A 26,320-nucleotide genomic window follows, 5' to 3' on the forward strand; every position below is an offset into this window, starting at 1 on the left:
AGTGCTCCTATGCCAAGTACAGTTTGTATTCAGGGGCGCTATGTATGACAAAGTAGAATGGATCTGTCCTCAGATGGCTCAACCAGGCCAGCCAAAAGGGGTCCTTCCCAAAGTACGAGGTAGAACTTATAAAAATGCCCCTGGAGTAATCTGGTTTCGAGTCACTCATTGACAGGGTAGCTCAGACGCTCCTCTTCAAAGTCTTTCAGACCATAGCTTCTATGGCCCATCGGAATTGTGAGTCCACTGAAAAGGTCAATTTTGAGCCCTGTATCACCGATATGTATCCCTCTTGAAAGTTTTTCTTGCCCGAGTAGGTGCAGAGGGGACGTGTATTGGATTGTTCTCTAGCAATCCTCGCCAGGTCCCTCCCAAACGTTGAATATGAAACACTCCCAATCTGGGTTCACCTCTCGGAGGACTTAGATGACTCCCCTCTTTAGCTCGCACATAAACCCTCAGTATAAATCACCTTCGGCCTCCAGCGAGTGATGGTGTTACTCAAAGCCAACCACGACGCGAAGAGTCACATCCCGTCAACCCCATGAGCTCCTCAAAGAATTTTCCAATTGACGCCAATCCTTGTTCAGCTTTGGGTGCTAATCAACCCAAACCTCTTTCTTGCTCAGAGGGCATATGGATCGATCATTGATCGTACCAAGAAAGATTGTCAGGCTTCGCAGAAAACACTTTTGTTGGGAATGAGAGCTGGCCAGTTCGTTAGGGCTTCCTCGCTCAGTTTTGAATATACAGTACATAAACTATAATTGCACAGGCTTAGGATTAATTTTATTGTTCCTGTGGGAGAATGAAGCTTCGAAAAACTCTCCCCTCTTTCATTTTTGCCCAGGCTACTCAAAGGGCCAAGACATGTATCCGTCTACCAAAAGGTGTTAAAAGAGAGTGTTTTAATCTGGACTAGAGAAGCCTAAAAAGGACCTATCACAATGTACCATATTAAGTGAGCGGCGGCTACGGCTTTTGGTACAACCACACTGCCTGTTTCAACAAAGTTTGCCAGGGTCGTAACGACTTACCAAAATAGGTTTACCCTCTATTTTGGCTTTCCACTAAAGGTCTGATGCTATGTGCCATGGCGGATCCCTCCATCATGAGTCTGCTTTCGATCACTTGCGGCAATTCACATATCGGGACCAAAAGTAGTTGTATCTTAAGGCAGGCTGCCCTAGGCTCGCCCTCCCTCTCGGAAACCTATTCGACTGTACCTCAGAATGAACGAACCAGAATACGATCGAACCAATCGTTATAGTCCTGGAAGTAAGTTTCTTCCTCCCCCTCTTCCGAAGATAATCACGCCATCAAATCTGCCTTGACGATTCAGCACTTCTCCAAGGAACAGGTGCGATTGGCATCTAAAGGCTATAGTTGCTTCGCCCAAATGACTGGGAAATTAGCATTGAGCCGCGATGGCTCCCAGGAGCAGGAGCCCGAAGACAGCATGAACCACTACCTGCGCATTTTCAAATATGCTGATAAATATGACTAGACGCTTGCCGTGATCGCAATTGGCAAGGCCATCTCTTCAAGATCTACCCTACATTCGATAACCATCATCTTTGGCAGTTTCACCACCACATTCAACAGTTTTAATCCAGGCTCCTAAACGCCTAACGCTTCCAAGGGGGACGTCAACTCATACGTAACAGATCCGCCCAGGCCACCGAAAACAGCTTGTTGGCCTAGGCCTAACCCTCTATGGTAGGCTTCCCGATCTCATATTTGCGCAGCAGAATCCTCCGCCCACAAAGGTCTCTGCCACTAGATAGATTCCTCTTCTCTCTCCTATCAATCAATTAAGTTATTAACGGACCTTCGTCACTTAAGCTCAAGGATTCAGCGATGGTCGCAAATCTTTTTGGAATGTTACAGACAATTGAGCCAACAAGAACAGCCCAATTTTCCCCACAACGAGGGTACATAAATGGATGGAAAACTTGAAAAACACAGGATATTGCCATCCACGTCGATCTCCGATACGCTGTCCTTCGAGAGCTTTCTCATCCGGTTCTTCCGTCGAGCTGTCTACGTCAGATTCGATTCGCTGTTCAGCTCGATCAACTGCTGCTGCGTCTCTTCACCTCTCAATTCCGCTTCCATAGCAGACCAGACTTAGCGAGAACAGCGACGACAATCAGGAGCCCTTCGAAGGCGAGTAAGCACGCTTGGATGATACATCTTCCGCAAAGGCGCCCGCACGAGAATGTGTTGCTCGATCCAACGAATAGAATTTATGCATTGGTCCAGAAATAAGATAGATTCTACGTCACAAAGGATATGAAGTGAGATCATCCAGACCAAGGCCGAGAAGAGCAGGCAAAGAATGTCAGAATTGTCCGCATAGACGACATCAGGACCTCTAGCCATAATGATTACTTGGCGAGAGGACGAGAGTGTTGCAAAAAGAAAAAGAGAGGCCAAGTTCAGTATTGCGTAGCTTTGGATTTGTCAACACTGGAGTGCTAGAGAACGAGGCATAGCAGGCAGCAACCACAAACCAGGAGGAAGTCACGGCAACAGGAGGATTAGAAAAACCCCAGCAGCCTCAAGTAGCAAGCACGTGATTGCCCATTGTTGCGCAGGTGCTAATTAATCTCGAAGACATTTAATGCTGCTTTTTATATGCCCAACTTGGGTTGGCTGCTAGTTCGCACTGCTGCCTGGGACAAAGGGGGCCCTGCAGGTGACCCACTAGCCTGAAATGATCTAGCCAGGGTTCGACGAGTAGCTTTGGGCCAGAGGAGGAAGAAAAGGGGTCCTCTCTCCAAGCTTCACACACACTTCCCGCTGATGACTTTGTCCATACGAGTTCGTTGCACTTATGCCTTGATCAATTATAGAGAAGAAACCGTGCCGGTGCAGTAAGCAATAAGATTGACCCTACCGCTACTCAGTACTGGGCTAACGTTGCGGCATCTGCAGTCGCGGCACACTTAGTGTGGATATCACGTCGCTCGCCTGTGCCGAGAGACCTTTTATTTGCTGTTTTCAGATCCCAATAGCAAGGATGGGAGACGGTTTTCATGCCAATCAAAATATCCGGATAAGCAATACGCGCTCACGTCGAGGCTGCTGGACTTGCAAAGCTCGTCGAAAGAAATGTGACGAGAAGCGTCCACGTTGCGGCCCCTGCACTCAATTACTGCTCCCTTGTGGCGGTTATGACCTCCGGTTGAGATGGGAGCGAGGGAGCAACCACTTGAGTGTGAGAGAGGATGAGGTTGTCAAGAGTGTCTACCAACCCATGTCTTCGCATCGGCTCTACTACGGAGAATTTGTCCACCCCACGATAGTGAGAGCTCCCTGGACAAGCTCACTACCAATCATCTTCAACAATCAACTGGAAACGAGTCTGATGCGGGATTGTAGGTTTCAAGTACATTTTGGAAACTTCAATGCCTTTGACTAACTACTGGGCTTAGTCACAGAGTGGGGCTATTGTACCCTAGGTTCGGGGATCGAACCGTATAACTTGTTTATCTCTAGGGTGATGCCATGTTGTATAGAGTCGAAATCATTGCTCACCAGTTGCCTTACGTACCAATTGATCATGCACCCGGAAGGCGAACGGAGGTATGAAGAGTACTATGCCAAGAGCATAGAATCCTACCGCCAGGATATCTGTGACCCTATCAAAATGCGGCAAGACCCAACTTTAGCTGCCGGCCTCCTCCTATGTTACACTACGGTAAGCCGGTTTCAGTCCCGTGACGTCTGGCGGTAATGATAATCCCTGGAATAGATGGTTTCGCGTTCGTCTTGGACTGTTCACCTCAACGGCGCATTCTCCCTACTTCGAAGTGGAGGCTGGCTCGTCAATCCCGGCGGCTTTGCATCTGAGGTTCTTACGGTCCTTGGTATCTTCGACCTTCCGACTCACACAATTGGTAGACGAACCCCATCGCCTTGCATATGGTATAATTTTTGCCGCTTCAAACGTGGAATCGAATCTATCAGTGGTATTCCTTACACCTTGCTTGACCTGCTTTCCATGATCGAGGATCCTGACATCGAGGACCAACTTTGGGCGTGGACATATGTCGAAGTCTCGACGCTTGCTCAACAGCGAATGTGGAATGCGACGCGCCTTGCCGGTATCATCTCTGCAAGGGAATATCAAGCACAACGTCGTTCAAATACTGCCAAGTTGATGCATCCGCATCACACTACGAAAGGCTATATATCGACGGGCGTGTTGATCCAAGATATTATCAGCACCTTCGAGGTAATTGGCAGTGAGGCAAGCCAGGAAAGCTACGAATATGTCTGGAATACTCTTCTGTTCCCTCTTTTCATCGCTGCATCCCAAGCCCGATGGCTGAGCGAAGCACAGAAGACGCTTATCGACAAGATTTGGACTAAATGTTTCACGTACGATGGTATCATGATCAAGTATTACCGCGCTCCGTTGGACCTGATCCACAAGCTCTGGGAGGACAACGATAGAACAGCAAAGCAACTTGCACAAGCTCGAAATGTCGAAATATCGCTCTTTTAATCATCATGGTTAGCAACTACGATGTCGAAGACTGCACATTCAAGGATCTTTGAATGAATAATATAAGGCTCTGAAGTGACCCTAATGGACAAACCTGACGACAGTGATACTGACAAACTTCAGGACAATTTTGTCGTCACCGCCTTAAACCACGGAGATAAAAGCCATTCTTTTCGAAATCATCCACTCCAAACATACGATTTAGGGATAGTTTGAACATTCAGGACATGCCCCTGTCATCCACTGCCGAGACGTGACAGTTCCGACAAGCCCATAATGTTCAGAGACCCGATCGTGTCGCCCAAAAGCTGTTTAAAACTCATTGTCACTTTATCGCCTTCCATGTCTCGCATCAGGTTCTACTGAACGACTTTTGTATGGTGGTTGAACATTTCTTCAGGCACGATTGTAATTCTAGGTTTCACACCAGTGCTCCTTCATATATCCCCCACACTTTCCGCTTCACTCCGATCAGTACTCTTGGCCGCAAGACGGTGACTCCGTCCATGGACGATTCTCTTGTTGATCCCGCTACAGGAACACCAATCCGGCGATCTGTCGTCTTTCCTGAACAAGAATCGCCGGTGGTATAACAATCTGGAATTAGTGGCAGGATTGAGGAGATCTGTTCTGTTCACAGGCCAATTTTGTCTATACACCGCAAGCAACGTTTTCAGATGGCACACAGAGACAGACCATTCCATATGATTCGTGAACAGTTGCTAGTTCAACATCATCACCAGAGGAGAAGTTGAGTGAAAGCTGTGTAGTAATTATGCATGCAAGACATACTCTGGTTGAAGTGATTGAGGAAGTGCATTTCGAGTACAGTAGCAGTGATGCCTCGTGCAGCCAACTTCCAAAACTGCTTCTGATGAGCGGCCGCCGTCCTCTACCATGCTGATAGAGCAGAAAATGGGAGTTGATGAGCACAGCGACGCTTTGCAGAAGGGAGGTGGGGAGGTAGAGTACCCAAAGCAGCGCCGGTAAGGAAGCGCGATTGCTGAAAGAGGTGAAGGGCTTTTGAAACAAGAGACGAGACCTCTAAGACTGCAAACTGGTACCAAGGTCTGAAGTTAACAGATCGACAATAAAGAGCACATTCCTTGCCATGCCGTAGCATGAGATGAAAGACAGTGATCGGAATATGAGAGGGAAAATATAGACGTAAAAGGACCTATGAATGAGATCACGCGACGCCAGGCTAACATCGCCGTGTACCGGGTTGGATTTCTCCCTACTGCTACCTAGGGTGTGACCTCAAACGGTATACCTGCTCATATGCATCCTTCTATCCCTTATTTCCTGGTTTGCGCTAGCTTGGACATTATTGTCCTCTCGCAAGGGTGCTTAAGAGCATAGTCACGCATTCCAGCTTGGTGCAACTTCAACGCCAAGATCGGGTATCCAACATCAACCTTCAATAACTTTGGCCATGACGAGGTGTCGTCTCGGACGCGTGGGCCCTGGCTCCGGAGAAGACCTTCACTTTGCCCATAGCCTCAACTTCATGCATGACATATCGGCATTTCTAGAGTATGAACTTGTCGAGGACTTTCCCAAGCAATATCAGTCGCTAATTCCGGTGTAAGGCTGAGGACTGAGTCACCCTCAGACCCCAATAGTGCCAGCCCTGGGCACTACGACAACCGGCAAAACAAATCTTAACCAATTTGTTCAATGTTGTGTGCCTCGCTCCCTATCATTTGGTCAGCTGAATCGGTGGCGCTACAGGGTATTGTAGGGGTAGCTGTCGCTTTCGGAATCAATCCGAATATCAGCTGGGTTAGCAGACCTTAGCCTTGCTCAGCCCGTAATGGCCATGCTTAAAACTCCCTGCTTCCCTGACTTATGAATTCATCTCTTCTATGCGGAAAGGCGTTGGACTTACCGTGCATGTATGTGAGAAACCATTTATTCTCCCTCCAGTTCCCTTGCGCAGGCTTCCAACCACTCTTCGAGGCCGTTATTCTGCCACCCCCTCTCCACGTGTAAGACTGTAATTGAGCGTCCGCCCCGGGTAGGCACGTCAACGAGGAGAAAACCGATTTGAGATTCTGATTCCCGGCTCAGTGGTGTAGGCGTCAGAAGAACCAAAGGATATAAAACATCCGTCCTCACTATTTCGGTATATTTGGCTGAGGAGATTATCGACCTTATCAACTCAAAATTGATCATGCTGGTGTCGTTGGTGATCATGAAACCGTCCCGGAGCCAGGTCCTTGATCTTTGGGAAGTCGACCGGGAGCTCATGGCTGCTGTTGATGTGGTATTAATTATCTTCTGATAAAGAACCAACGTTGAATATGGTTTCAAGGATTTGCAAAGTGCTAGCAGAGTAGACCATGCGCAAATTCGCCGGTCTAATGTGCTTAATACGTTATTCTTCATGCCGAAATAATCTTCCGTAAATTCCAGGGTTACGCAAAGGTCGTCCAGCTGCACTGTAATGAGTTGCCTCCGCCCCTGATACCACGACACCGATTGGGCTGGTTGGCACCTGCCTGGTGCAGGGGTCGCTTAACCTAACTTATTCGAGTTAGTCTTGGAGGTGGTCTTGGGTTTTTCCTGCATCTCGAAAGTACTTGGTAGGTTAAAGGTTAGATCCTGTGACGACGTACCGAGTACGAGGAATATCTCCCAGACTGTGACTCGTCTCGTGTTTTCAGATCGTGGGTCTCGTTCACTCCGCATAATCGTCCACCTATCGCATCTCTGATCCACAGAGCATAGGTGTCATTCGGACTTCTTGCTGGCACTCTTGCCTTGCCAAAGTTAAGCATACTTGCTCCTGACCTTGTACCTCCCCAGGCTCGCAGTTCTCAGTACTTCCTTGAAGAGGTCGGACCTGAAGATGAAACGAAGAGGGGGGCCGATGGTGCGAAGTTACTTAATGACTACACCTCGTCGTTTGGAAGGCACGTGTAACTGGGGAAGTGGGAAATGGTAGGCATCTTAATTTTCGTGTCATACTACCAGGCCTAATTTGGCCTCCGGTATCCTCCTCGGGGAGTGTTTAGGGAGGCTCCCTAAGCGCTCAGTGATGTTTTGACTAAAGGCTTACTTAGAGCTCAGGTCAAAGCGGCCTTCGCTCCCTCTCAAGGTTCAAGCCGTATATAGCAATTAGGCTTTTCGTTCTCGAGCAATCTAGGCAGATATCCTTCGATACAAATTCAAATATTAGTCTATCTTCGCATCGAAGTCGTTGGCGATGAGGTTGGCTATATCCCTAGGTGCATATATTGCCAAGCTGTCTACCAGTCACATCAACGTGAAACATCCCTCTTCTTCAGACTCTTGAATCCAGCCTACACAGCCTCCACAGCCACCCTGCCACCAGCACGTTTCAACCAATCGCCAGCTTATCTATATAACGGTCCACTAGCCTGATCAAAGCTGAGGACCAAGCCGAGGTCCCGTCGATATCAAATGGGCACGTCCGCTCACGGATGTGGTCCGGCTCTCTTGAAGCATGGGATGGCGAATATTTCCAGGTCTCCTCAAGGCCTGCACAGAGGTGATGAAGGGCAGGTCCAGAATGATCAATTCTCGCTTCCCGCTAAGAGTCCTCCACCGCCAGGGGAGAGGCTGGTCGAGCCCGGGTTTCAGAAGGACGAAGCTGGAGCATAGCAAGCCATCGCACATGAGCGGAGCAGGTGGAGTTTCGGCATCACTAACCGGCAGTGCTGTGGTCCGCAAGTGGAAAGCCGCGTCGCGTGTCGAAGATTTCCGACGGAGCGATCGATAACTGCAGCCGAGAGCTCGAAAGAGGAGGCTTAACTATCTACCTCGTTGCAGGCCGCACAACTGTTCCGTTGGTCGAGTGTGTTCGAAGCAAAAGCATGGCGGATTTGGCGGTTTGCTTTCCTACCTGTACCTCTCATATGCTCTTTCGTCATCAAGGCGCTTCTTGACTTGCGCTAGGATACCGGGGTCGTACAGGGCTTCAGGTTGCATGTCCCCGTTCAGGACCAACTTCTCGTGTCGCTGTGCCTCCTCCTTGGTCACGAGCACCAAGTCGGTCAAGGGCAGCTTGATCATTATCTGTCCCTCCTTCTCGTACTCAGGGTCGACTTTGAATCCTCCCGCAGGCTTCTGCCATCTGATCAGAGCAAGCCTGGTGCCCAGCCCGCTGATGACACTTTTGCCACGGAAGACTTCTTCCACGAGGTAAGCGACATCGTCTCGACTCACTGGGATCCGGAGACCGATGGTATCTTGCCCATTGGTTGACCGGACGAGTCGTTCTTCAACGCTCTGCAAGGCTGATAGCATGGCGTCGTATAGCTTCTCTCTCCCTCTATCGCCTGTTCGGTAGTCCATTGGATACCCAGCAACACTGCAAATGATGTGGTTGGCCACCGTAAATCCGAAGACGGCCGGCATCGTTCCAAGGACCGGCAAGATCCTGACTCTGAATTCGGGCAGCACACCCAGTTTGTCGACATGACCCTTCTGGAATTCTTCGTCCGTAATGGGAAGCAACTCAGCCTTACCCTCACCAGGCTTCTCCGTTGAGAAGACCACGGGAATCCCACTGGTGATGCCCATGACCCGCAGCCGCCGCCGCGTTGCCTTCGACAAAGGATCTTCGACGCTCGCTGAGATATCTCCTACCTGTATCCTGGTAGGATCACTCTTGCACCCTGCACCCATGGCACTGATGACTTTAATGCCTCTCAGCGCGCAATACTTCAATAACTCGACCTTGGTGTCAATATTGTCAATAGCATCGACCACCCAATCCACCTCTTTATCGTCTTCCCCTTCCCTGAGTTCAAAATCCCACTTTCCCAGTAGCCACTCGACCGACTGTGACCCTAGCAGTTCATTCCGCTCATCGATCCGGACCCAGGGGCAGATCTGCTCCAACCTCTTCCTGACGCAGTTGACCTTTGGGGTCCCCACGTCCGCCAGGGTAGCAAGAGCGTGCCGATTGAGACTGCTCAACGTGACCTGGTCGAAATCCACAACCCGTAGGCGAGAGACACCACTCCTAGCGAGCGCTTCGACACAGTGGCTTCCCACACCACCCAGTCCCACGACGACGACAAAAGCGCTCCGTAGCTTCGCCAAACCCTCGTCTTTCAAAAACACCCTGTTCCTTGCCAACTGCTCGAGTATCAGCTCCTCATCGTAGTCTCCCTTCCTCGCTCTCGCCGCGATCAACGCTGCGCGCGTGTCTTCCTTGTTGGTGATCGTGGGGCGACTGGCCCCGCCGTACTCGGTGAGCTGCAGGGTGTGGTGGTTGCGTGAAAGCTCGGGGATAGAGGCTTTAAGTTCTTCGGTGGCCCGACGGCGGTGGATCGCGGCCGTGGTGAAGATGACCGTGGTGGCCGCGACTGCACCCAGTGTTGCAGCAAGGCCGATCTGGAAGGTAGTTGCGGAGGGATGCCTTTGGAGCCATTGGGACATTGTGGGAGAGATGGATAGATATCAAACATCTAACGGGAGGAGTATTTCTTGCAAAAAGCTAGCCGGCTAGACAACCATGTTACCGCATTTTGTAAAAGAATGGGTTATGCTAAATCGCACACAGGCAGGCACCGCTCGATACCTATATCGTCGGAACTAGATCTGTGTAGGAGTTAGAACTTGGGGAATAGTAGTACTGTATGAGAGATCTCTTGCCCAAGTCCCCGAAAATAATCCCCCACAAAATTCTCCCCAATCACGCGTCTACGCATCATTTTCCTCGCAGTTTTCGCGGTCCTCGTAGACTTCCACCATCAGCCCACTCATTAACAGTTCAACAAAGTGTTTCTGCTCGGCCAGGGCGCGTATGCCACGAGTCTATTGTCTTGAACATAGCAGCCACTCGAGTTTGCCTGTCTACGACTGCACTTTGCGCGCTTCGGCGCATTCCTCAAGGGACCTCTTCAGCACCTCTTCTACAACTTCCTTTTGACAATAGTCTCTACAGCCGCCGCTGGTCTACTCTCCCAGCCATGGCGCGCAACTCAGAAAAAGCGCAGTCCATGCTCTTCCGCTTCCGCGCCGCCCAGGCGGCCGAATCTGGTCTCCTCCCCTCCGCCAGCCTTCGCCGTCCCAAAGCCCCATCAACCGTGGACACGGTTCCCCTGTGCGAAAAATGGCGTGGTCAAATCCTAAAAGAAATCTCGCGGAAGGTGACAAAGATCCAAGATGAGTCGCTCTCAGACTTCCAAATCAGGGATCTAAACGATGAGATCAACAAGTTGATGAAGGAGAAGTGGGGTTGGGAACGGCGCATACGGGAACTGGGAGGACCGAACTACATGCGGGGTGGAGGTACGGTGTTTGACGATCAGGGCCGAGAGGTTCCTGGGGGAGGGAAAGGGTATAGGTATTTCGGGAGGGCGAGGGAGTTACCTGGTGTCAAGGAGATGTTTGAGCGGGCAGCAAAGAGGAGGGTCCGTGGCGAGGAGGAGGAGGAAGCAGCCAAAAGGCCGCAGCTGGAGATCAACCGGAGGAACCTCGACGCGCGGTACTTTGGGTTCGGGCCAGACGAGGAAAATGGGACATTGTTGAAGTATGAGAGGAAGAAAGAAAAGGAGGCTATCGAAAGGGTGGCGAAGCTGGCAGGCACAGAGGATGAGGACCAAGATTGGGAGCCCTTACCCGGTGACGCCGGCGATGGTGTGAGATGGCGCCTGCCCACGTTGGAAGAGGTCCAAGAAGAACTGGTGGATCGAAGGCGCAGGCAATTGCTTGACAGGCTTGGTTGACGGACCGACCGATCTTCAAGGAATTTCTTCGATCGCAACTGCAGAAGCCTTGTCATACGACGCTGATTTCTTGAAACTCCAGGCACCAACACCAGTTCAAGGGCGCAGGAGGCTTGAGCACGAATGGATCATCGAGGGAGAGCGTCTTTCAAGTTGGTTTCTATCATGTCAAAAGCTGGTCTACTGCCTTCAGACGAGTGGCCTTCTACCCCCAACCTCTGCCAGGCTGTCTCCTCTCCACGAGAAACCCCACAAGAGCAACTGAAGATGGGCTGAGCATGATGCACAAAACGCCTGAGGACATGCTGGGCTCCTTCCAATGGCATACCTTGACGCCTTACAACGCTCCAGCAATTGAAAAAGACATTACACCACACACCTATTGCCGATCGATCATTCACTTCTATGCCCTCGACCTGGTCAACAATAGATGTACTGAAAAAAGATTTTGCTCGTCCCGCCCTTCATCTTTACCCCGAGGTTCACAGCTGAACTGAAAAACACATTCTGCTTCTCCGCCACGAGCTCCATGTTCGCCGGAATCAGCTGGGTCCCGCTCTTGTCAGCATCTATCGGCGAATCATCCTCAGTGCTGAAAACGATTTTGACGTCTCGAGTTCCCGTGCCAGAGTTGTTGAAACCGGCGCAAGTGAAGATGATGTCCACATCTTTATCGCCCTGGGGGCCGCCGATGTAGCTCAGGATGTTGTTGCATACTGGAGAGAGATAGAACGGGTCTGGTGCGGTCTGGACATTGATGTTGGCCTCGTAGATCCCGCCACAGACCGGGTTGACAAGGTCGGGATCGATGTCGAGGGACAAGGTATCAGAACCGGCTGTGGCGTTTCGTTTCATGAAAGGCTGCGGACATCGATGGCTGGGGCTGCAGTTCTTCAATCGACGAGTCACTGATACGGCACTTGCAAGGTCGAGCAAGACCACGAGAACCGTCAGGAGCGGGAGCCACATGGCGCAGGGACGTCTGGATATTTGTCTCGAGATGGGCAACGACGCACAAAGCTCGCTCAGGGTGGTTCAAAGAGGGCCGAACAGCAAAGGGAAAGGATGATGAAGATGTTTGCGAGCGTTAGAAGTTGTAGGACAGTCTCGTATGTCAGATCGTTGGGGGTCCTATTGGGAGGTTGAGAAGATATGCTCAACAAGCAACCTCAACAAGCAGCGTTGGAGCGAAGACAAAAAAAACCATCATTTGCAGGACAAAATGCATAGAGTATGGCCCCTTTTCCTCTCCCTTTTCATCTTTCTCCCTTTTTCCTCTCCTTTTTCTCCATGTATGAAGCGGTCCTCAAGATCCCCAGGCCGACTGTTTGTCTGTTTTTCTGGACCATCTGCTGTGGCAGTTCCAGAGCTTTGCGATCATTGGTGCCCTAGACAAGGTGTGGTTATACAAATGGACCTACCTGATGGCTGGGGCAATCAACACTCTCAGCTGTTTGCTATTATTGTATGCTGCTGCAGTCAATATAGCCCAATTTGGGCAGGGAAATCTGCCTGTCGCTGCACAGCACACCGCAACGTTGCGCATACCTAGCTGCGTGTTTGCTCATTCGGCTGAGTCGCTGCTAATTCGATGGGCCTTGGGCCTTGCATGGGGGATGCTGTAGCGTTGCATCGCGCATACCATGCAGGTAGCCTTTAGAGCGGTCCATTCGGCTCGTGGACAATATGCAGGTAGCCATCGCATCCATCCATATCCGTCGGTGTGTGGACATACTGGCAGAGGGAGGGTGCCCGCTGGGGGGACAGAGAAGCACTTCGTCTACAGTGACGGAAAGGTATGGACCTTCTATCCATCCACCTCTCAATAAGGACGAAACCTCTCTCAACCTTTGCTTCTTCTCCTTCACGCGAGCAGCACCAGGATCGCAATACCGCCTGCAGCATGACAGTCCTCCTACGCGGCGGGGCTATCTTGGACTGTTTCCCGGGTCGAAGATGTCCTCGTGTAGTTGATCCCCAAAGAAGCACGGTGAAATGCCGTATTAGTGTGCACAACCAAGCCCTTTAGTAAAAAGCATGTTGAAAGCAAAGACCAAACACCGAATTCATATACCAAGCTCATGCGATTAGGGGTAGGCCCACCAGTACTTGCGCGCTCCTCAGCTGCTATGCTGGTGTTGAATGGAGCTCCAGCTGCTTAAGATTAAAGACGTCGACCCTTGTTTTGATATGTAGACAAGCAGAACCATATGATTCTGCTTCATATAGGACAAGTTCTGAGAAATTGTCAGCCTTGCTGGATCTCATCCTTTCCTGCCCACCTGTTCCTTATGGCAGGCCCTTGCCAGCTCGCGGCCATTGCTATCCTACGCACCATTGTTTTTTTTTTTTTTTTTTTTTTTTTGTGGCAAACTTCGGCCAGAAACCACCCTAATCTGGGCTGGGAATCCTACAAAACCTTGTCAGCATTAGCCATCCGTTAATGACGAGAACTTGGTCAGCCGATCTGTACGTCTGCGCCATCCGCCAGATTGCCGTTTTCCGAAGATCAGCCTGTCGCGGGACACAAATGTTGTCGATCCAAAGTGGAATCGGACAAGACGATTCAGAATAGAGGATGTTGACATTGTGTTGCAGCTGACGAAGTTGGCATTGCGGAAGAGAGCTGTTGTTAGGGTTGCGCAAACCATCGGACCAGACGTGAGAGATGTGACATAAGGCACTCGAGTGGATTCCGGAACCGATATGACAAAGTCGCTATTTAAGGCAGCATCTGCAGGAGGTGCTGTGATGACTGGGATCGAGCCAGACCGAAGGATGTCTGCTATCATAGCAGATGTTTCAGTCTCTTCGCCGTCGTGAACGCAGGAACAATTTGCAAAGACATGTTTGGTCTTGTAAATTGCCTCGTCAATGTGGTTAGCAACACACACATCCTCCGAGCAGTGAGAATGGTCCTTTGTCGAACAATGCCTACCAAAGCTGCCTAGGATATACAACCTCGTGGAGTAAATTATTTTCTTTTTGCAGAACGGCGATATAATGATCGATTAGTAGTTCTTCTAGGGCCGACTGAGGCGTATGCAGAAGATATTCAAGACAAAAGAATGTGAACCTCCCTCGCCGGGACACCAGCCAGCTCGCAGCAAGCGCCATCATAGTGCACTGTCCAATTCCCACTCGAAGTTCCGCGTATCGGCATTAAAATCCTCCTACAGGCGTCGAATAGATATTCACTCCGAAGAACGACGGACAAGATCACAGTGTCCAATATGTGCGGCTCGTCGTCAATGTTGTCTTCAAGCTTGTAGTACTCCCTCCGCCAGGCTATAAGCTTGTTAACGACGGTATTTGCCTGGGAAAAGCAAGCAGCATTTTCTGCCCACAGGTGTTCTTCTCGTGTATTGCCGTCGGTATAGCATTCTTTCGCAATCCAGTGCAGAGCGTACAACGACAGATTGGTGACGTCCACGAAAAGAACTTGCTCTTTAAGATCATCGCCATCATCCAGACTGTGGAGGCTTTCATCATCTTGGCCATCTTCCAGGGGCCCCACAAAGTCATCAATCTAAACAGTAACGCCTGAATTGCCGAGAACCGTCCTCATAAGGTCAAAAACAAGACATGTTTGCAGGAAAGCGACAAGAAGATAGAGTCCCTTCCCCTGAGCCATGAACCTGTCAACGTCGAAATGGCGCCTTGGGTACTATGAAATTGGTCTTGTTACATTCTTCGCAACTCCCAAAGAGGTACAGAACCAGGAGAGAGTCGTCCAATGCAAGGAGAAAGACATGTCCGGAGTTTCAGCACTTGCATCATGGTGCGATGAGGCCGCAAGTATATAAAGTTCCCTTTTAGGTGATCAAGCAAGGAGGTAACTTAACTTCGGCTCAAAGCTTTTCCGCTCCGACTCCTTTTTCATCAGCCTCAGCCCACATCTTCCTTCAGTTTGAGCAAGAACCAAGACATGTCAAACGGCCCCGGACAGTGTCTTCAAAGCCTAGTCTCTCGCCCTTCCACGATGCTCTCAACTCCCAAACAGATGGCCCTCTTCCCCAGCCGTGGTCATGTTACTGCGATCGTACCGACGTTCCTCCCTCCAACGCCGTCTCCTCCGGTTTCTGCTCTATGCCCTTGTCGCCTTCTTTGTCCTTGACCTACTCACTATCCTCAAACACTACCGCGAATTCACCCGTAACCTACTCACCCACACATATACGTCCCCGGCTGTACTCCCGACGCCGGTACAAAATCAAAAGATCTTCATCGTTGCGCAATTCTGGACCAACGCACGCGTCATCTCCGAGCGATGGGGTCAAGCTCTTCTCGATCTGGTGGGAGTGTTGGGAAAGGAGAATATCTACGTGAGCATCTATGAATCAGGGAGTCTAGACGACACAAAGGACGTCTTGAAAATGCTGGACGATGTGTTGGGGCAGAATAACATCCCTCATCAGACGGTATTGGATCCCACCACACATGCAGACGAAATCAACGCTGGTCCGCTCGATCATCAGGGAAACCCTCGACAGGGATGGATCCAGACCACGAGTGTGGGAACTCAATGGGGCAAAGAGATGCGGAGGATTCCCTACCTGGCTCGCTTGCGGAATACCTCTCTAAATCCCCTTTTCAGACTTCGTGATGAACATGGACAAAGGTTCGACAAGATCCTTTTTCTCAATGATGTCGTCTTCCGCCCGCAGGACGTCCTCACACTCTTGGCCACGAACCAAGGCTCCTTCTCCGCCGCATGTGCCCTCGATTTTCATTTGCCGCCAGCTTATTACGATACCTTTGCGCTACGGGACTCTGAAAAGCTGGCTACAATACAGACTATCTTCCCCTACTTTCGCTCTCAAGAGTCTCGCGAGTCCATGCTCAAGGGCCTCCCCACAAAAGTCACATCATGCTGGAATGGGATGATTGTGATGGACAGCACGCCTTTCTACGACGGACTCCAGTTCCGTGCGCTGAGCGATAGTCTCGCCAGCAAGCACCTCGAAGCGAGTGAATGCTGTCTCATTCACACAGACATGAACCTCACTTCTCCGGGCTCCGCTGATCGGATCTATGTCAACCCGTCGGTACGTGTTGGATATACTGTGGAAGCCTACACCACCACTCATTCGGGTCCCGACGAAAACTTCGTTTCTGCGACGCAATACCTGACTGGAGTGTGGACAAATCGTCTTAGAAGAAAAATCTTGCCGCGTGAGACGAAAAGTATGAAACAAGTTCAAAAGAAGATGGAAAGGTGGGTCAAGGAAGGAGAGAATTCTCTGGAGAGGAGAGAAGAGACTGGGGGATTATGTGTCATTGATGAGCAGCATATTCTGATCTGGAATGGGTGGAAGCACGTATAAGCTCTCTGTTGCGATTTTGGCTTCCCATTCGGATTACATTTCTTGAACGAGCAAGGTTGGGAGCACAGCCCGCCGACATTGGCATCGAAATCGACAATGGGAGTAAGGGTATCGTATTATGGCACATCTCGGGGGGAAACAAAATGCATGGGGTGATATCCGGCGGCTCAGCTTTTTGGGATTATGTGTTCAGAAAATTGCTTGATAAGCCACCCAATTTGTCACTATAGCGTGGCGGCAACCTAGACAGATACAACAACCGTCTATATTTCAGGATAGCCACAAGAGCTATTGAGGGAATCTGTTTCCGTCTCCCGAAACATCGCGGTCCGCCTCCGATCGTTCAATTCGTCTTCCTCATTTTCTTCAGTGCAATGTACGACCGTTTCAGGGTCGGTGATTCTTTCAGCCCGACCCAGCCTCAAGGACCGTCTCAATCCGACGAAGCCTTCGCAGCCTGTTCTTCTTTTTCTCTCCCCTCCCCATTTAAATCTGGATTTTGAGTATCCACGTTCGACGGACCCAACGCTTCCGCGGCAGCTTCCGACGAAGCCTCTGTACCGCGATGCGCTACTGGCGAAACCCAAGCCGACCCTCGAACCGCCACGGTCGCATCTTCGCCTACTCCTTTCTGGACCCAGACCTCCCATTTCTCCCACATCACTCCACCAAACGCGGACTTAAATTTCGTCCCTTGCGGCTGAATGTCGTGCAACTTCTTGCAAGCAATTGTGATCTGTTCATTCACAAAAAGCGGCAGAAGATTCTTGTACTGGAATGTCCGAACGGCAAAGATGTACGGTTTCCCAGCGGTGTAGAGAGCGAGCGCTTCTCCAAGGATATCCAGCATTAGGACAGAGGTGAGCGGGCCGTGCACGATGAGTTTTGGGAGGTTGTAGACCAGTCGGGTATATTCTGCGTCGAGATGTATGGCGTGGGCGTTTCTCGACAGTGCGCTGAATCTAAAGAGCAGCGTTGGTGAAGGGACCATACTTTGGGAATAGACCGGGTTAGAAGGAGGCGGTAGCTTACGGCGAGGCGAAGCCGTCGATTTGAGACTGTCTGGGATTTCTCGCATGAAGCAGAGGTATTTCTCTTCTTTGAGCACGATGTTGTCTTTTCGGTTCGTGGCGCGAAGGCCTCCCAGCCTCCTGCGCACAGGCTTCCCTTGGGCGTCCACCATGGCGGGAAAGAGAGTCCTCGTTAACGTAACGAAGACTTTCGCGTTTTCACTGGCAAGATCTCCGACCAGTCGAGTGTCTGTGATCCTTTCATTGACCGCGACGATTTTGGGCCGGTCGGTCCATATATTAGGGATCTGGAATTCCATGTAACCTCCAGCCCAGACCCGATACTTCCACTCATCGTTGGGCGCGTGGCGCTTTTCAGCACCGTCGTGGCCTAGCTCATGCTCATAAGGTAGTTTGTTGAATGACACTTGATGATAACCAGGAGGGACAACATTTGCTGGTCGAAGGTCCGAAAGAGAGAGGTGGCTCTGGAGAGTTTTCCGTAGCGCGCGGATATTGAAGCTGTCCCAGAGACCTTCATCAGTCGGCATGTGGCGGCTTTTCATGCCGTCGAGCTGTTGAGCGAACTCTGGAGCTGTGGCCTGAGTGGTAACATGTTGCAGGGGATTCCAGCTTATTCCAAGCTTGCGGTTGACCCATGGCCGCAAGGGCGATTTTGTGCGAGGAAGAGAAGACAACAACGAACACGTACAAGGCATAGAAGAATCACTCAGTGGCTTATTAGCCCATCATATCGAACTTACAGAGCAAGGGTAGGAATGAGCCTTGGCGGAACCCAGTTATTAAACTGTAAGATGAGGACCAATTTATAGTCTAGTCACGTGTTTTCGTGCCATTCAGTTATCGACCAAGACGCGTCTTCCAAAGGCCTCGATTCCCCCATTGCATGCGAGAATAACACTACTCAGACCTTTTCTAGCTTCAGTTATTCCAACATGTCCTCTCGGCCACATGCCTTGATTGAGACTCAACTCTCACAAACTCCTACCCGATATGCGCCTTCAACCCCCCATGCACTCCGCGCTCTTCAACAGCGAAGCGGCGCAAAGACGCGCTCGGCGCGCAGGAGAGCATTCAGCGACACCATCCGGCCCCATTCAGCTAGAGGCATATTGAGGCAACTGGCTAAGATTACTGCGCCCGCTACCAGAAAAGTTGCACCGACACCTGGAAGTGGGAGAGGGAAGGAAAACAAAGTGCCGGCGGAGGGAAGGCACGGGGATGAAGACGATGAAGGGCAGAATTTCAAGAGACCACGCCTGGCTTTGGATGTTGAAGACAGCCTAGAGAGCATTGAGGTGCTGCGACCTACGGAATATGATGACGAGGACAGTGAGCTCCTGCCGGCTCCAACGCCTTCGGTCCTACCAGATGACGACGATGGACTGCGCGAGGGGCAAAATGACAACCCAACGTTTACACTCAGGTCAATTGACTATAGAACGCAGGCCCATTCGCCTGACGATAGCCGGCGGCTGTCAAGGCGTTCCTTTCCCGCGTCAGACCCTATCGGACAGGTCAGCTTTAATGGCGGAGACGAAGAATCAACATTCCTGTCCGAGAGAGGTAGAAGAGCCGAAACAGTTGAGCAGACAGAAAACATATCGCGTTACGACTTTGGGGTCATCGACATGGATGGTTTCCATTCAGAGCTCGAGATCAGAAGAGAGTCGCACAATCAGGATCTGCCCGAAGGTCTGGAGAAAATGCCGAACGATCTTGTAGAGCTCGGCCCAGATTACATAGCCCTGAAAGACGGAGGAGGGGAGACTGAGGCCTTGCAGAGCCTCCAGAATCTTCAGAGCTCCACATCCCCGGCACGACCTGACGAGAGCGATATACATATCCCAACATTGGACGACTCAAACTTTCAATTGCCTGATCCCGACGTGGAAACAGTTTCCAATTACGCTCAACGTGCTCGAGAAGCAAGGCTCGTCGAAGCGTCACCATCGACGGTTGATCAACATCGGGGGGAAGAGGCTCCCGAGCAAGAAGCTGAGCCTCAAGCTGGACAGCCGTCCGAACAGGGCTCTGGGAGTGAAGAGATGCCGAGACCAGTACCCCCGCAGCCCCGTCGGAAGAGACTAAAGCTTACCCGCCATGGCGAGATGTTACCATCTTTGCCTTCAAGCCTGATTAGACGGGTAGCCGTCGAAGCACAAGCCCGCCTCGGCAATCGTCGACCCAAACTCGGAAGGGACCACATGCAAGCCCTCGAACAGGCGACTGAATGGTATTTCGAGCAAGTTGGCGAAGATCTGGAGGCTTACTCAACCCACGCGCGCAGGAAACGCATCGACCAGAGCGACGTGCTGGTGTTGATGCACCGGCAGCGACTGCTCCAGAATGACGGGGAGCTTCTGAAAGCTGCCAAAGAATTGCTTCCCAATGACATTGTGGCGGGGTTGGATCTCGATGAGTCGTCGGATCTCTGATCATTGTTGGGAATTTACCATTTGGTAACATGACGGACCCGGCGAGCTCTGTCAATTGGTTTCTTCTTTAGCAGCATCCACATCATGAGCGTTGTGGCGGCGGATAATGAGTACCTGATGGATTAATGAGACACGATACGGTTGATCCTAGTATACAAACTCACCATGTAAAGATATATTGCAAATGGTTGTTCCTCAGATTCACTTCTGGTGCTCTCCCAATCGGAATCCCCTTGGCCTCTCGAGAGTAGCTAACCAACAAGTCTGGAGTCATGGTCTCTTCGATCCAAACAGGTTCGGCGCCCACAACTTGAGCCATCTCATTAACATCGGGAAAATAGAACTTGCCCATGTCGGGCTGGTTTTTAGGTGTGAAGAAATTCTTCTTCCAGGGTTCTCGGAGCAGTCCTGAGACCGTAACCTCGACCCTGGGCAAACTTTCAGGATCTCTGTCGACCTGAAATCTCTTCTCTTTGCTGATCCACCCCCTGTTCACCAAGATGGTACTCCCTCCCTCTCGTTCTAGAGGAGTCACGACCATGAACCCGTCCTTTCCATCCTGCGTCCTCGGCCCGATGAGCATCTCTTGATCATGCCTAAACCGCCCCGTGGCATACACTCTTCTATAGTCAAATTCATGGATTGCTTCGGGGTCAATTCTCGGTGGTAGGGGTAGAGGTGGCCGCACAAGACGGTCTTCGTATTTGGCGATGAGCTTGGTCTTCCAATCTAAACGTTGGATTTGCCAGGTTCCAAGAGCGAAGGCGGTGATAGGGATCAGTGAGAGGATGACGATGCCGAGCTTATTGTGCTTCTGGCCGATACGCACGAGACGTGGAGGGGCATCAACAATTGAGACAAAGTCCTCAGTGTTGTTGGCTGGAGTTGAGGTCTTCTCGGTTGCGAGACGACGGGACTGGGTCCTGTTGAAAGGACGAGAAGGTGCACTAGAGCGCGACAGGAGTGACCGGAGGACCTTCAGGTCATATTTTGCCATGTCTTCTCCTCAGGGGAACAGGATGAACGAATAAAAGCCCATTACGAGGAACTGAATACCTACCCAGAGTAAAATCTGGTCGCAGCTCACCCCCAGACTAGGACAAGGGTAATGCCGCTGGTGCCGTCCCCCGCCCGGCTCGCTCGAGTGGGCTAGTGTGCCCCCCTAGCCCGGTCTCGCCTGGTGCGCTGAGTAGCCTCACTAGCCTTTAATGCCCAACACTTGGTTGCCAGAACCCAAAGCCTGGTTGGTATATATCCCTACCACTGAGCTAATACCCAGGTAGGTGGGAAATCATCCAGAATGATCTCCGGCTCATCAGTCTTACTAGATGATCAGCATATATTCACGATACTCTCTGGAAGACATGCTCTTATATTTATTTTGGAACGACTAGACGGCGTTTACAAGTTGTTGCATGTCTCTGCAGAGTCTCGCTGCTGCTCGCTTTCTCGAAGGCTCATCAGCAAAAGGTCCAAGTGCCCGTTCAGCCGCACGTGTGTGCCTTGCCTTGAATGGTAAGTGCCAATGCAAGCACCCTACTGTGTTCGCTAGGGCTCGCAACGATCACGATCCACCTTAGCCAGGTAGAACGAGTAATAGGCGGGAGCACTTATCCCCGTTGCTTGCTAACTAGGGTCAGGCCTGGATGTAGGACTGGGCTCATTCATGGGGAGGCGCAAAGACCTTTCGCCTTGCTGCGAGTACAAGTCTCTTCGGCAGCAGCTTTTTCTTCCATCTTGCGCAACACTCTCAATGTCTTACCCGTTGCTTCATTCGTTGCTGAATAGCATCACTCTCAGTATGGCTAGCAATTGGAATTGCACCGTTGTTTGTGAAGCTCCTGCGACTCTATTCGAACCACGCCTCAATGCTACGAATGTTCTGGTTGCGGTCGTCCCTACATACAGGTCGAGAAGTTGCGGAGTTGGCTGAAAGAGAAGTCTTCATCAAAGACAGACACAACACGGGCCGATCTGTGCCTCTACGCAGCCAGTCAAGGGTACAACGCCGGCTCATTGTCTCTCAACGACATAAATGCACCTGGCCGTGAATGTCTTCTGGTGTTGAGGCATCCTGTACGACATTGGTGCGCCGAACCTGATTCGGGACTTTCAACGCCGGAGCCTCACGGATACCAAACTGCCAATATCGACCGCATCGCTCTTTGAGCTCGAAAACGAATTGAAACATGGGTCGATCGATAACGCGACTCTCCTGGCCATCAAGTTCGACGAGCGCCAGTGGGCCTTCTATCCTATCACGTTCGATTGGTCAAGTACATCCAAATGTACAAAGGAAATCGTACCCATCTGCGGAAGAGGAGTACTCAGTAAGAAGGGAGGAACGGCCCTTTTATGGCAGATAGCCGTACAGGAGGAGTTTGTTAGCCCGCTCAAGACCTTTCGAGACGGCAATACTGAATTCTTCAAATGGGAATGTGATGTTTTTATGGCCCTACGGGAACATGACGGAATGATCAGACATCTAGGGGATTTCTCGCACCCATGCGACCCGAGCTGTCAACCCAAGCAAGAAAAAGGCTCAAGCACGTTCGGTACAAGCGAAATCATTACAGATGATGGGACTACGACAAGCATGGCAGCTGCTCCAGGGGAGTGTGTTGGCAGAATGACCACCAACATCCTTTTGGAATGGGGTGAGACCGATCTGGAGAGCTTTTTTGCTGAACGCGAGCCACCTGTCTTGGGATCCGAAGTAAGGATTTTCTGGAGATAGCTGTTTGGTGTGGCTGAAGCACTTCGGAGGATACACAATTTCAAGGAGAAGAGTACTGGACGAGAGTTTAATGGGTAAGTCTTGCGCACCAAGAATCAGGTTTCATTCTCTGAATGCTGAACAATTAGGTGGCCTGCCGACATTAAGCCAGACAACATACTTCGAGTGCAATCGAGTTTCAGGCTCAGCACCCGGGATTTGCGAAGTTTGTACTGAAGAAACCCAACAACACTACCTACCTTTCAGGTGGTACCTCAACTTACGGTCCGTGAATAGCCTCCCATATGGCCTCTCGCTGATCTGGTAACAGGTGCACCTGAGTTGGAGCGCAGCCCAAAAAGTAAAGCACCAGATCCTGTCTCTCAGTCAATCGATATCTGGTCGTTTGGGTGTGTTTTCTCAATAGCCGCTACATGGGTCGCACTTGGCTACAAAGGTATCCTCGTGTATGAAAGACTCCGCGAAGATGCGATCAAGGTTATCTCGAGCGTTCAACAGGCCAAGAGACCCCCAGCCAGCCAGATCATCCCAGCCAACCAGATCGCTCCAACCAGCTAGGCGATGAAAAGCGGCCCAAAGGTGACTATTTTCATGATGGATCGAATGTGCTAAAGGCTGTCCGGCATTGGCATAGTGCCGTCCGCCAGTACATCAGGAAGACAGACAGCGTAACAGAGCAGGTTCTTGACTTGGTCACCGATAGCATGCCGCAGGGCAGCCCTAGCCGGCGGCTCAGCGCTAGTGACTTGTGAACCAGATTGACATCTATCCTTGAGTCTTGTCCCAAGAACCCCAATTTCGGCGCGCTTCCTGATGTGCAAAAAGCCTTGAATCAACTGCAGACCCAAAATGAGCAACTCCACACTCAAGGTGTTCTAGAACCCAGCAGCCACCAAAAGGAGGGTCCTATCCAAGGTCTCGCAGCCAGAGATATGCGGAAGTCGTACAATGTGCACATGGCACGAATGAGGTCGGGATACTTTGGTGCCCCTGGCGCGCGATCCTTCATAGCGCCCTCAACCTCTCGCGACCAGCCGGAGACAAGTGCTTCCCAACATCGCCTCTCGGCTGATTCTGGCGCCAACCGGAATGGCTAGTCTCGCCTAAAGCATTCTTCGACAGGCCAGGTCGGAGCTTCTGTACCGGGCGGCAGAGGTGCGAGCAACGAGTTACGTCAGTCAAGCGCACCACTCAAGCGTATATCAACGAACCAACGTAAGCCGCATGATGTGTTTCAAGCCCGCCATGAATTGGAGGAACTCGCAGAACATAAAAGCATGGCCATCAAAATCCTGGAAAAAGTGTCCTCCAATCGCAAAAAGGACCCATTCCTAGCGGAATATTTTGAACATCGTGATATAGTGAGTTGGTCCCTCGAGCCATTGGACTTCGGAAGGAGCTCATGGCGAGCTCGTAAGAGCACCTACATTTGCAAACGTCGACGGCAAAAACGATGCGACCGAGTTTAAGAAAGCAATGAAAGTCGCCGACTCGAAGCCTATTCCTGAAGTCAAGACAGATATGAGCTTGATCCTGGGGTTTTTGCTTGACAAGTACATCAAGCACCTTCAGGACGTGGGCGTTAATAAGGCCGGAAAGCAAACTATTATCGTCCTTACCGACGGCAAGTGGGAACACAACAAAGCTTCGGAAGTCATCAAAGACTTTGTGAATGAGTGGCAAGGGTTGGATCGCAATAATATCCAAAGCCGTTCAATGGGCATCCAGATTGTTCAGTTCGGGGACGATCCCGAAGCGACTCTGCGCCTGGGATACCTGGATAACGAGCTGCAGTTCGAACGTGAAGGGCCCCGTGAGTCTATCGTAACTTCATTTCCAGGTTACAGGCTAACGATCTTAGGGATATTATTGACACAGTAACGTCTCTGGTTGATGTTTATAAGATGCTTATAGGCAGCTTTGTTGCAGAATATGACGAACTTAGCACTCTGTCAGCGAGCTCGCCGCCGGCCCCGTCCATCATGGTCTCCGAGCATGAAATACAGAGCAGCCCCCAAAGCAGATCACCATGAATGCTTCAGCTCGGTCGCGAACACCTTCGGCGCTAGAGCGTCTACTCGTCCATGGACCCCGGTACGCCAGATTGACGACCGCACCCCCCATCAGCTTGCGCTTTGACAACCGCACAAAGACGGAAGGCAGCCGCTACCACTTCTTTTTCGCCATAGGATGGGTTGGATACGAAACTGGAGTAAACGATAGTGATCACGACACGAGCTTATGATTTGCGAGGGATACCCCGAAGGACGGCGTAATATGTGGTTTATGGTTGCCTATCGAGGAAAAATTCTTCGTTGACGAAAGACGGGTGTTGCTCCCATTGGGAATGTTCCTGTATTTACCGCTCCAGGCAGTGGCGGATATGCATGATACATAATTGCAGAATGGTGTCTAGGAAAAGCTGCGGACTTAGATTCGTCATTGTTGTACAATGTCATCAAACAGCGAAGACAATTTACGAGTGATTCAGAAACAACGTGTACGGAGTCACGATACTACTCTCTCAAAGAAGTTCACGGAAACCTCCTCTTCAAAATTGTGGCTCGGTCAAGCGCTGTCCCGGTACATAGTCCAAATCACTGCCACCAATCGAGGCTTGGAGAGTGGAAATGGGCAGTGGAAAACGCCTGGGACAGCGCATGGCTGTTCTTGCATAGGCATCCAGGGCAAATACATAAACGGGATCACCCCCTCCAAATCGCGTGCCCCGATAGGTATTCCATAGAATTCCATGCATTGTAACATGTGGAACCATTCAAGAAAGCCAAACCTGCCAGCAGAATCGTACTGGCACAGACACTGTCGGTTAATAGCGCCTTTGACGCTCTGGCGATCTCACACGTCCTCGAGCGTTGTAGGCGGCTTGGGTGTTCGAGTTGTTGAGAGCGTTTGCGGCGGCAGCAGCCATTTCCCTGCGGGCGGTGGATTTCATCTCGCATTACTATTCTCGTCCTGTCGTCCTGCAAGAGGCAATGAGTACTCGCTGCAGCAGTGGTAGAGCATAGATGCCTAGACTTACATTGCTGAGTTTCCGAGGAATGTTAAACACATAAGCATCCTTCCTAATCTGTTCCGGGTTCAGTAAGCACATCCGCTGCATTTCCCCCTTGTGGCCCCCAGGGCGCCATGGTGTCGGAGGCATACCTCTTCTCGAGCAGGCTTTTCAATAGCAAATTTTCTTTCCAACCAAGCTTTCAGGTCGGACCAGGCCAAATTGTAGATATGGTAACTACCAGGCGTGAAGTGGTCTTGCCGTGGTACAGCAGGCGCAGATCCTATGACCCAAGATTGGATCACAACGGCGGTCTGTGTGAAGTGGCGGTGCCCTGGCGCAAAATGCGCCCTCCAGAGGATCCAGAGGCCATGGAGGTTGCTCGGACAAAAGACAACAAGATATTGGGAGTGGGTTAGAGGTAAAAGCAGAGAAGTGAGTCATGGGATGGGAATTGGAACCTTTATCAGCCAGGAGAGAATCGTGGGTGCTCGGGATGCCAGATTCCAGTACTTTGCATTTACCGTCCGCCCTTCAAGTTCGTGTGACAC

The 26,320-nt window shown here is 50.9% G+C and overlaps 10 protein-coding genes across 10 annotated transcripts; 6 read left to right on the top strand and 4 right to left on the bottom strand.

Annotated features, from left to right (window-relative positions):
- Positions 1 to 3,568: 3,568 nt before the first annotated feature.
- On the top strand, positions 3,569 to 4,516 carry Z519_05559 (uncharacterized protein; the record flags this gene model as incomplete). Its single annotated transcript, XM_016763299.1, has 2 exons — positions 3,569 to 3,706; positions 3,761 to 4,516. The coding sequence occupies 2 exons, from the start codon at positions 3,569 to 3,571 to the stop codon at positions 4,514 to 4,516; spliced, it is 894 nt and encodes a 297-aa protein (XP_016620912.1).
- Positions 4,517 to 8,383: 3,867 nt separating this feature from the next.
- Positions 8,384 to 9,931, bottom strand: Z519_05560 (uncharacterized protein; the record flags this gene model as incomplete). The annotated part of the gene is made up of 1 exon (XM_016763300.1): positions 8,384 to 9,931. One exon carries the CDS (start codon positions 9,929 to 9,931, stop codon positions 8,384 to 8,386), a length of 1,548 nt encoding a protein of 515 aa, XP_016620913.1.
- Positions 9,932 to 10,464: 533 nt separating this feature from the next.
- On the top strand, positions 10,465 to 11,223 carry Z519_05561 (pre-mRNA-splicing factor isy1; the record flags this gene model as incomplete). Its single annotated transcript, XM_016763301.1, has 1 exon — positions 10,465 to 11,223. One exon carries the CDS (start codon positions 10,465 to 10,467, stop codon positions 11,221 to 11,223), a length of 759 nt encoding a protein of 252 aa, XP_016620914.1.
- A 420-nt stretch (positions 11,224 to 11,643) lies between these two features.
- Z519_05562 (uncharacterized protein) lies at positions 11,644 to 12,192 on the bottom strand (the record flags this gene model as incomplete). Its single annotated transcript, XM_016763302.1, has 1 exon — positions 11,644 to 12,192. One exon carries the CDS (start codon positions 12,190 to 12,192, stop codon positions 11,644 to 11,646), a length of 549 nt encoding a protein of 182 aa, XP_016620915.1.
- Positions 12,193 to 15,251: 3,059 nt separating this feature from the next.
- Positions 15,252 to 16,550, top strand: Z519_05563 (uncharacterized protein; the record flags this gene model as incomplete). The annotated part of the gene is made up of 1 exon (XM_016763303.1): positions 15,252 to 16,550. The coding sequence occupies one exon, from the start codon at positions 15,252 to 15,254 to the stop codon at positions 16,548 to 16,550; it is 1,299 nt and encodes a 432-aa protein (XP_016620916.1).
- Positions 16,551 to 16,983: 433 nt separating this feature from the next.
- Positions 16,984 to 18,111, bottom strand: Z519_05564 (uncharacterized protein; the record flags this gene model as incomplete). Its single annotated transcript, XM_016763304.1, has 1 exon — positions 16,984 to 18,111. One exon carries the CDS (start codon positions 18,109 to 18,111, stop codon positions 16,984 to 16,986), a length of 1,128 nt encoding a protein of 375 aa, XP_016620917.1.
- A 405-nt stretch (positions 18,112 to 18,516) lies between these two features.
- Positions 18,517 to 20,019, top strand: Z519_05565 (uncharacterized protein; the record flags this gene model as incomplete). Its single annotated transcript, XM_016763305.1, has 1 exon — positions 18,517 to 20,019. The coding sequence occupies one exon, from the start codon at positions 18,517 to 18,519 to the stop codon at positions 20,017 to 20,019; it is 1,503 nt and encodes a 500-aa protein (XP_016620918.1).
- A 14-nt stretch (positions 20,020 to 20,033) lies between these two features.
- Z519_05566 (uncharacterized protein) lies at positions 20,034 to 21,016 on the bottom strand (the record flags this gene model as incomplete). The annotated part of the gene is made up of 2 exons (XM_016763306.1): positions 20,034 to 20,133; positions 20,184 to 21,016. 2 exons carry the CDS (start codon positions 21,014 to 21,016, stop codon positions 20,034 to 20,036), a joined length of 933 nt encoding a protein of 310 aa, XP_016620919.1.
- A 1,599-nt stretch (positions 21,017 to 22,615) lies between these two features.
- On the top strand, positions 22,616 to 23,314 carry Z519_05567 (uncharacterized protein; the record flags this gene model as incomplete). The annotated part of the gene is made up of 4 exons (XM_016763307.1): positions 22,616 to 22,735; positions 22,802 to 22,830; positions 22,908 to 23,020; positions 23,067 to 23,314. The coding sequence occupies 4 exons, from the start codon at positions 22,616 to 22,618 to the stop codon at positions 23,312 to 23,314; spliced, it is 510 nt and encodes a 169-aa protein (XP_016620920.1).
- Positions 23,315 to 24,232: 918 nt separating this feature from the next.
- Positions 24,233 to 24,637, top strand: Z519_05568 (uncharacterized protein; the record flags this gene model as incomplete). The annotated part of the gene is made up of 2 exons (XM_016763308.1): positions 24,233 to 24,569; positions 24,618 to 24,637. The coding sequence occupies 2 exons, from the start codon at positions 24,233 to 24,235 to the stop codon at positions 24,635 to 24,637; spliced, it is 357 nt and encodes a 118-aa protein (XP_016620921.1).
- Between the last annotated feature and the right edge of the window lie 1,683 nt (positions 24,638 to 26,320).

This window comes from Cladophialophora bantiana (assembly GCF_000835475.1).
Source record: "Cladophialophora bantiana CBS 173.52 unplaced genomic scaffold supercont1.7, whole genome shotgun sequence".
Classification (NCBI taxonomy): Eukaryota; Fungi; Ascomycota; class Eurotiomycetes; order Chaetothyriales; family Herpotrichiellaceae; genus Cladophialophora; species Cladophialophora bantiana.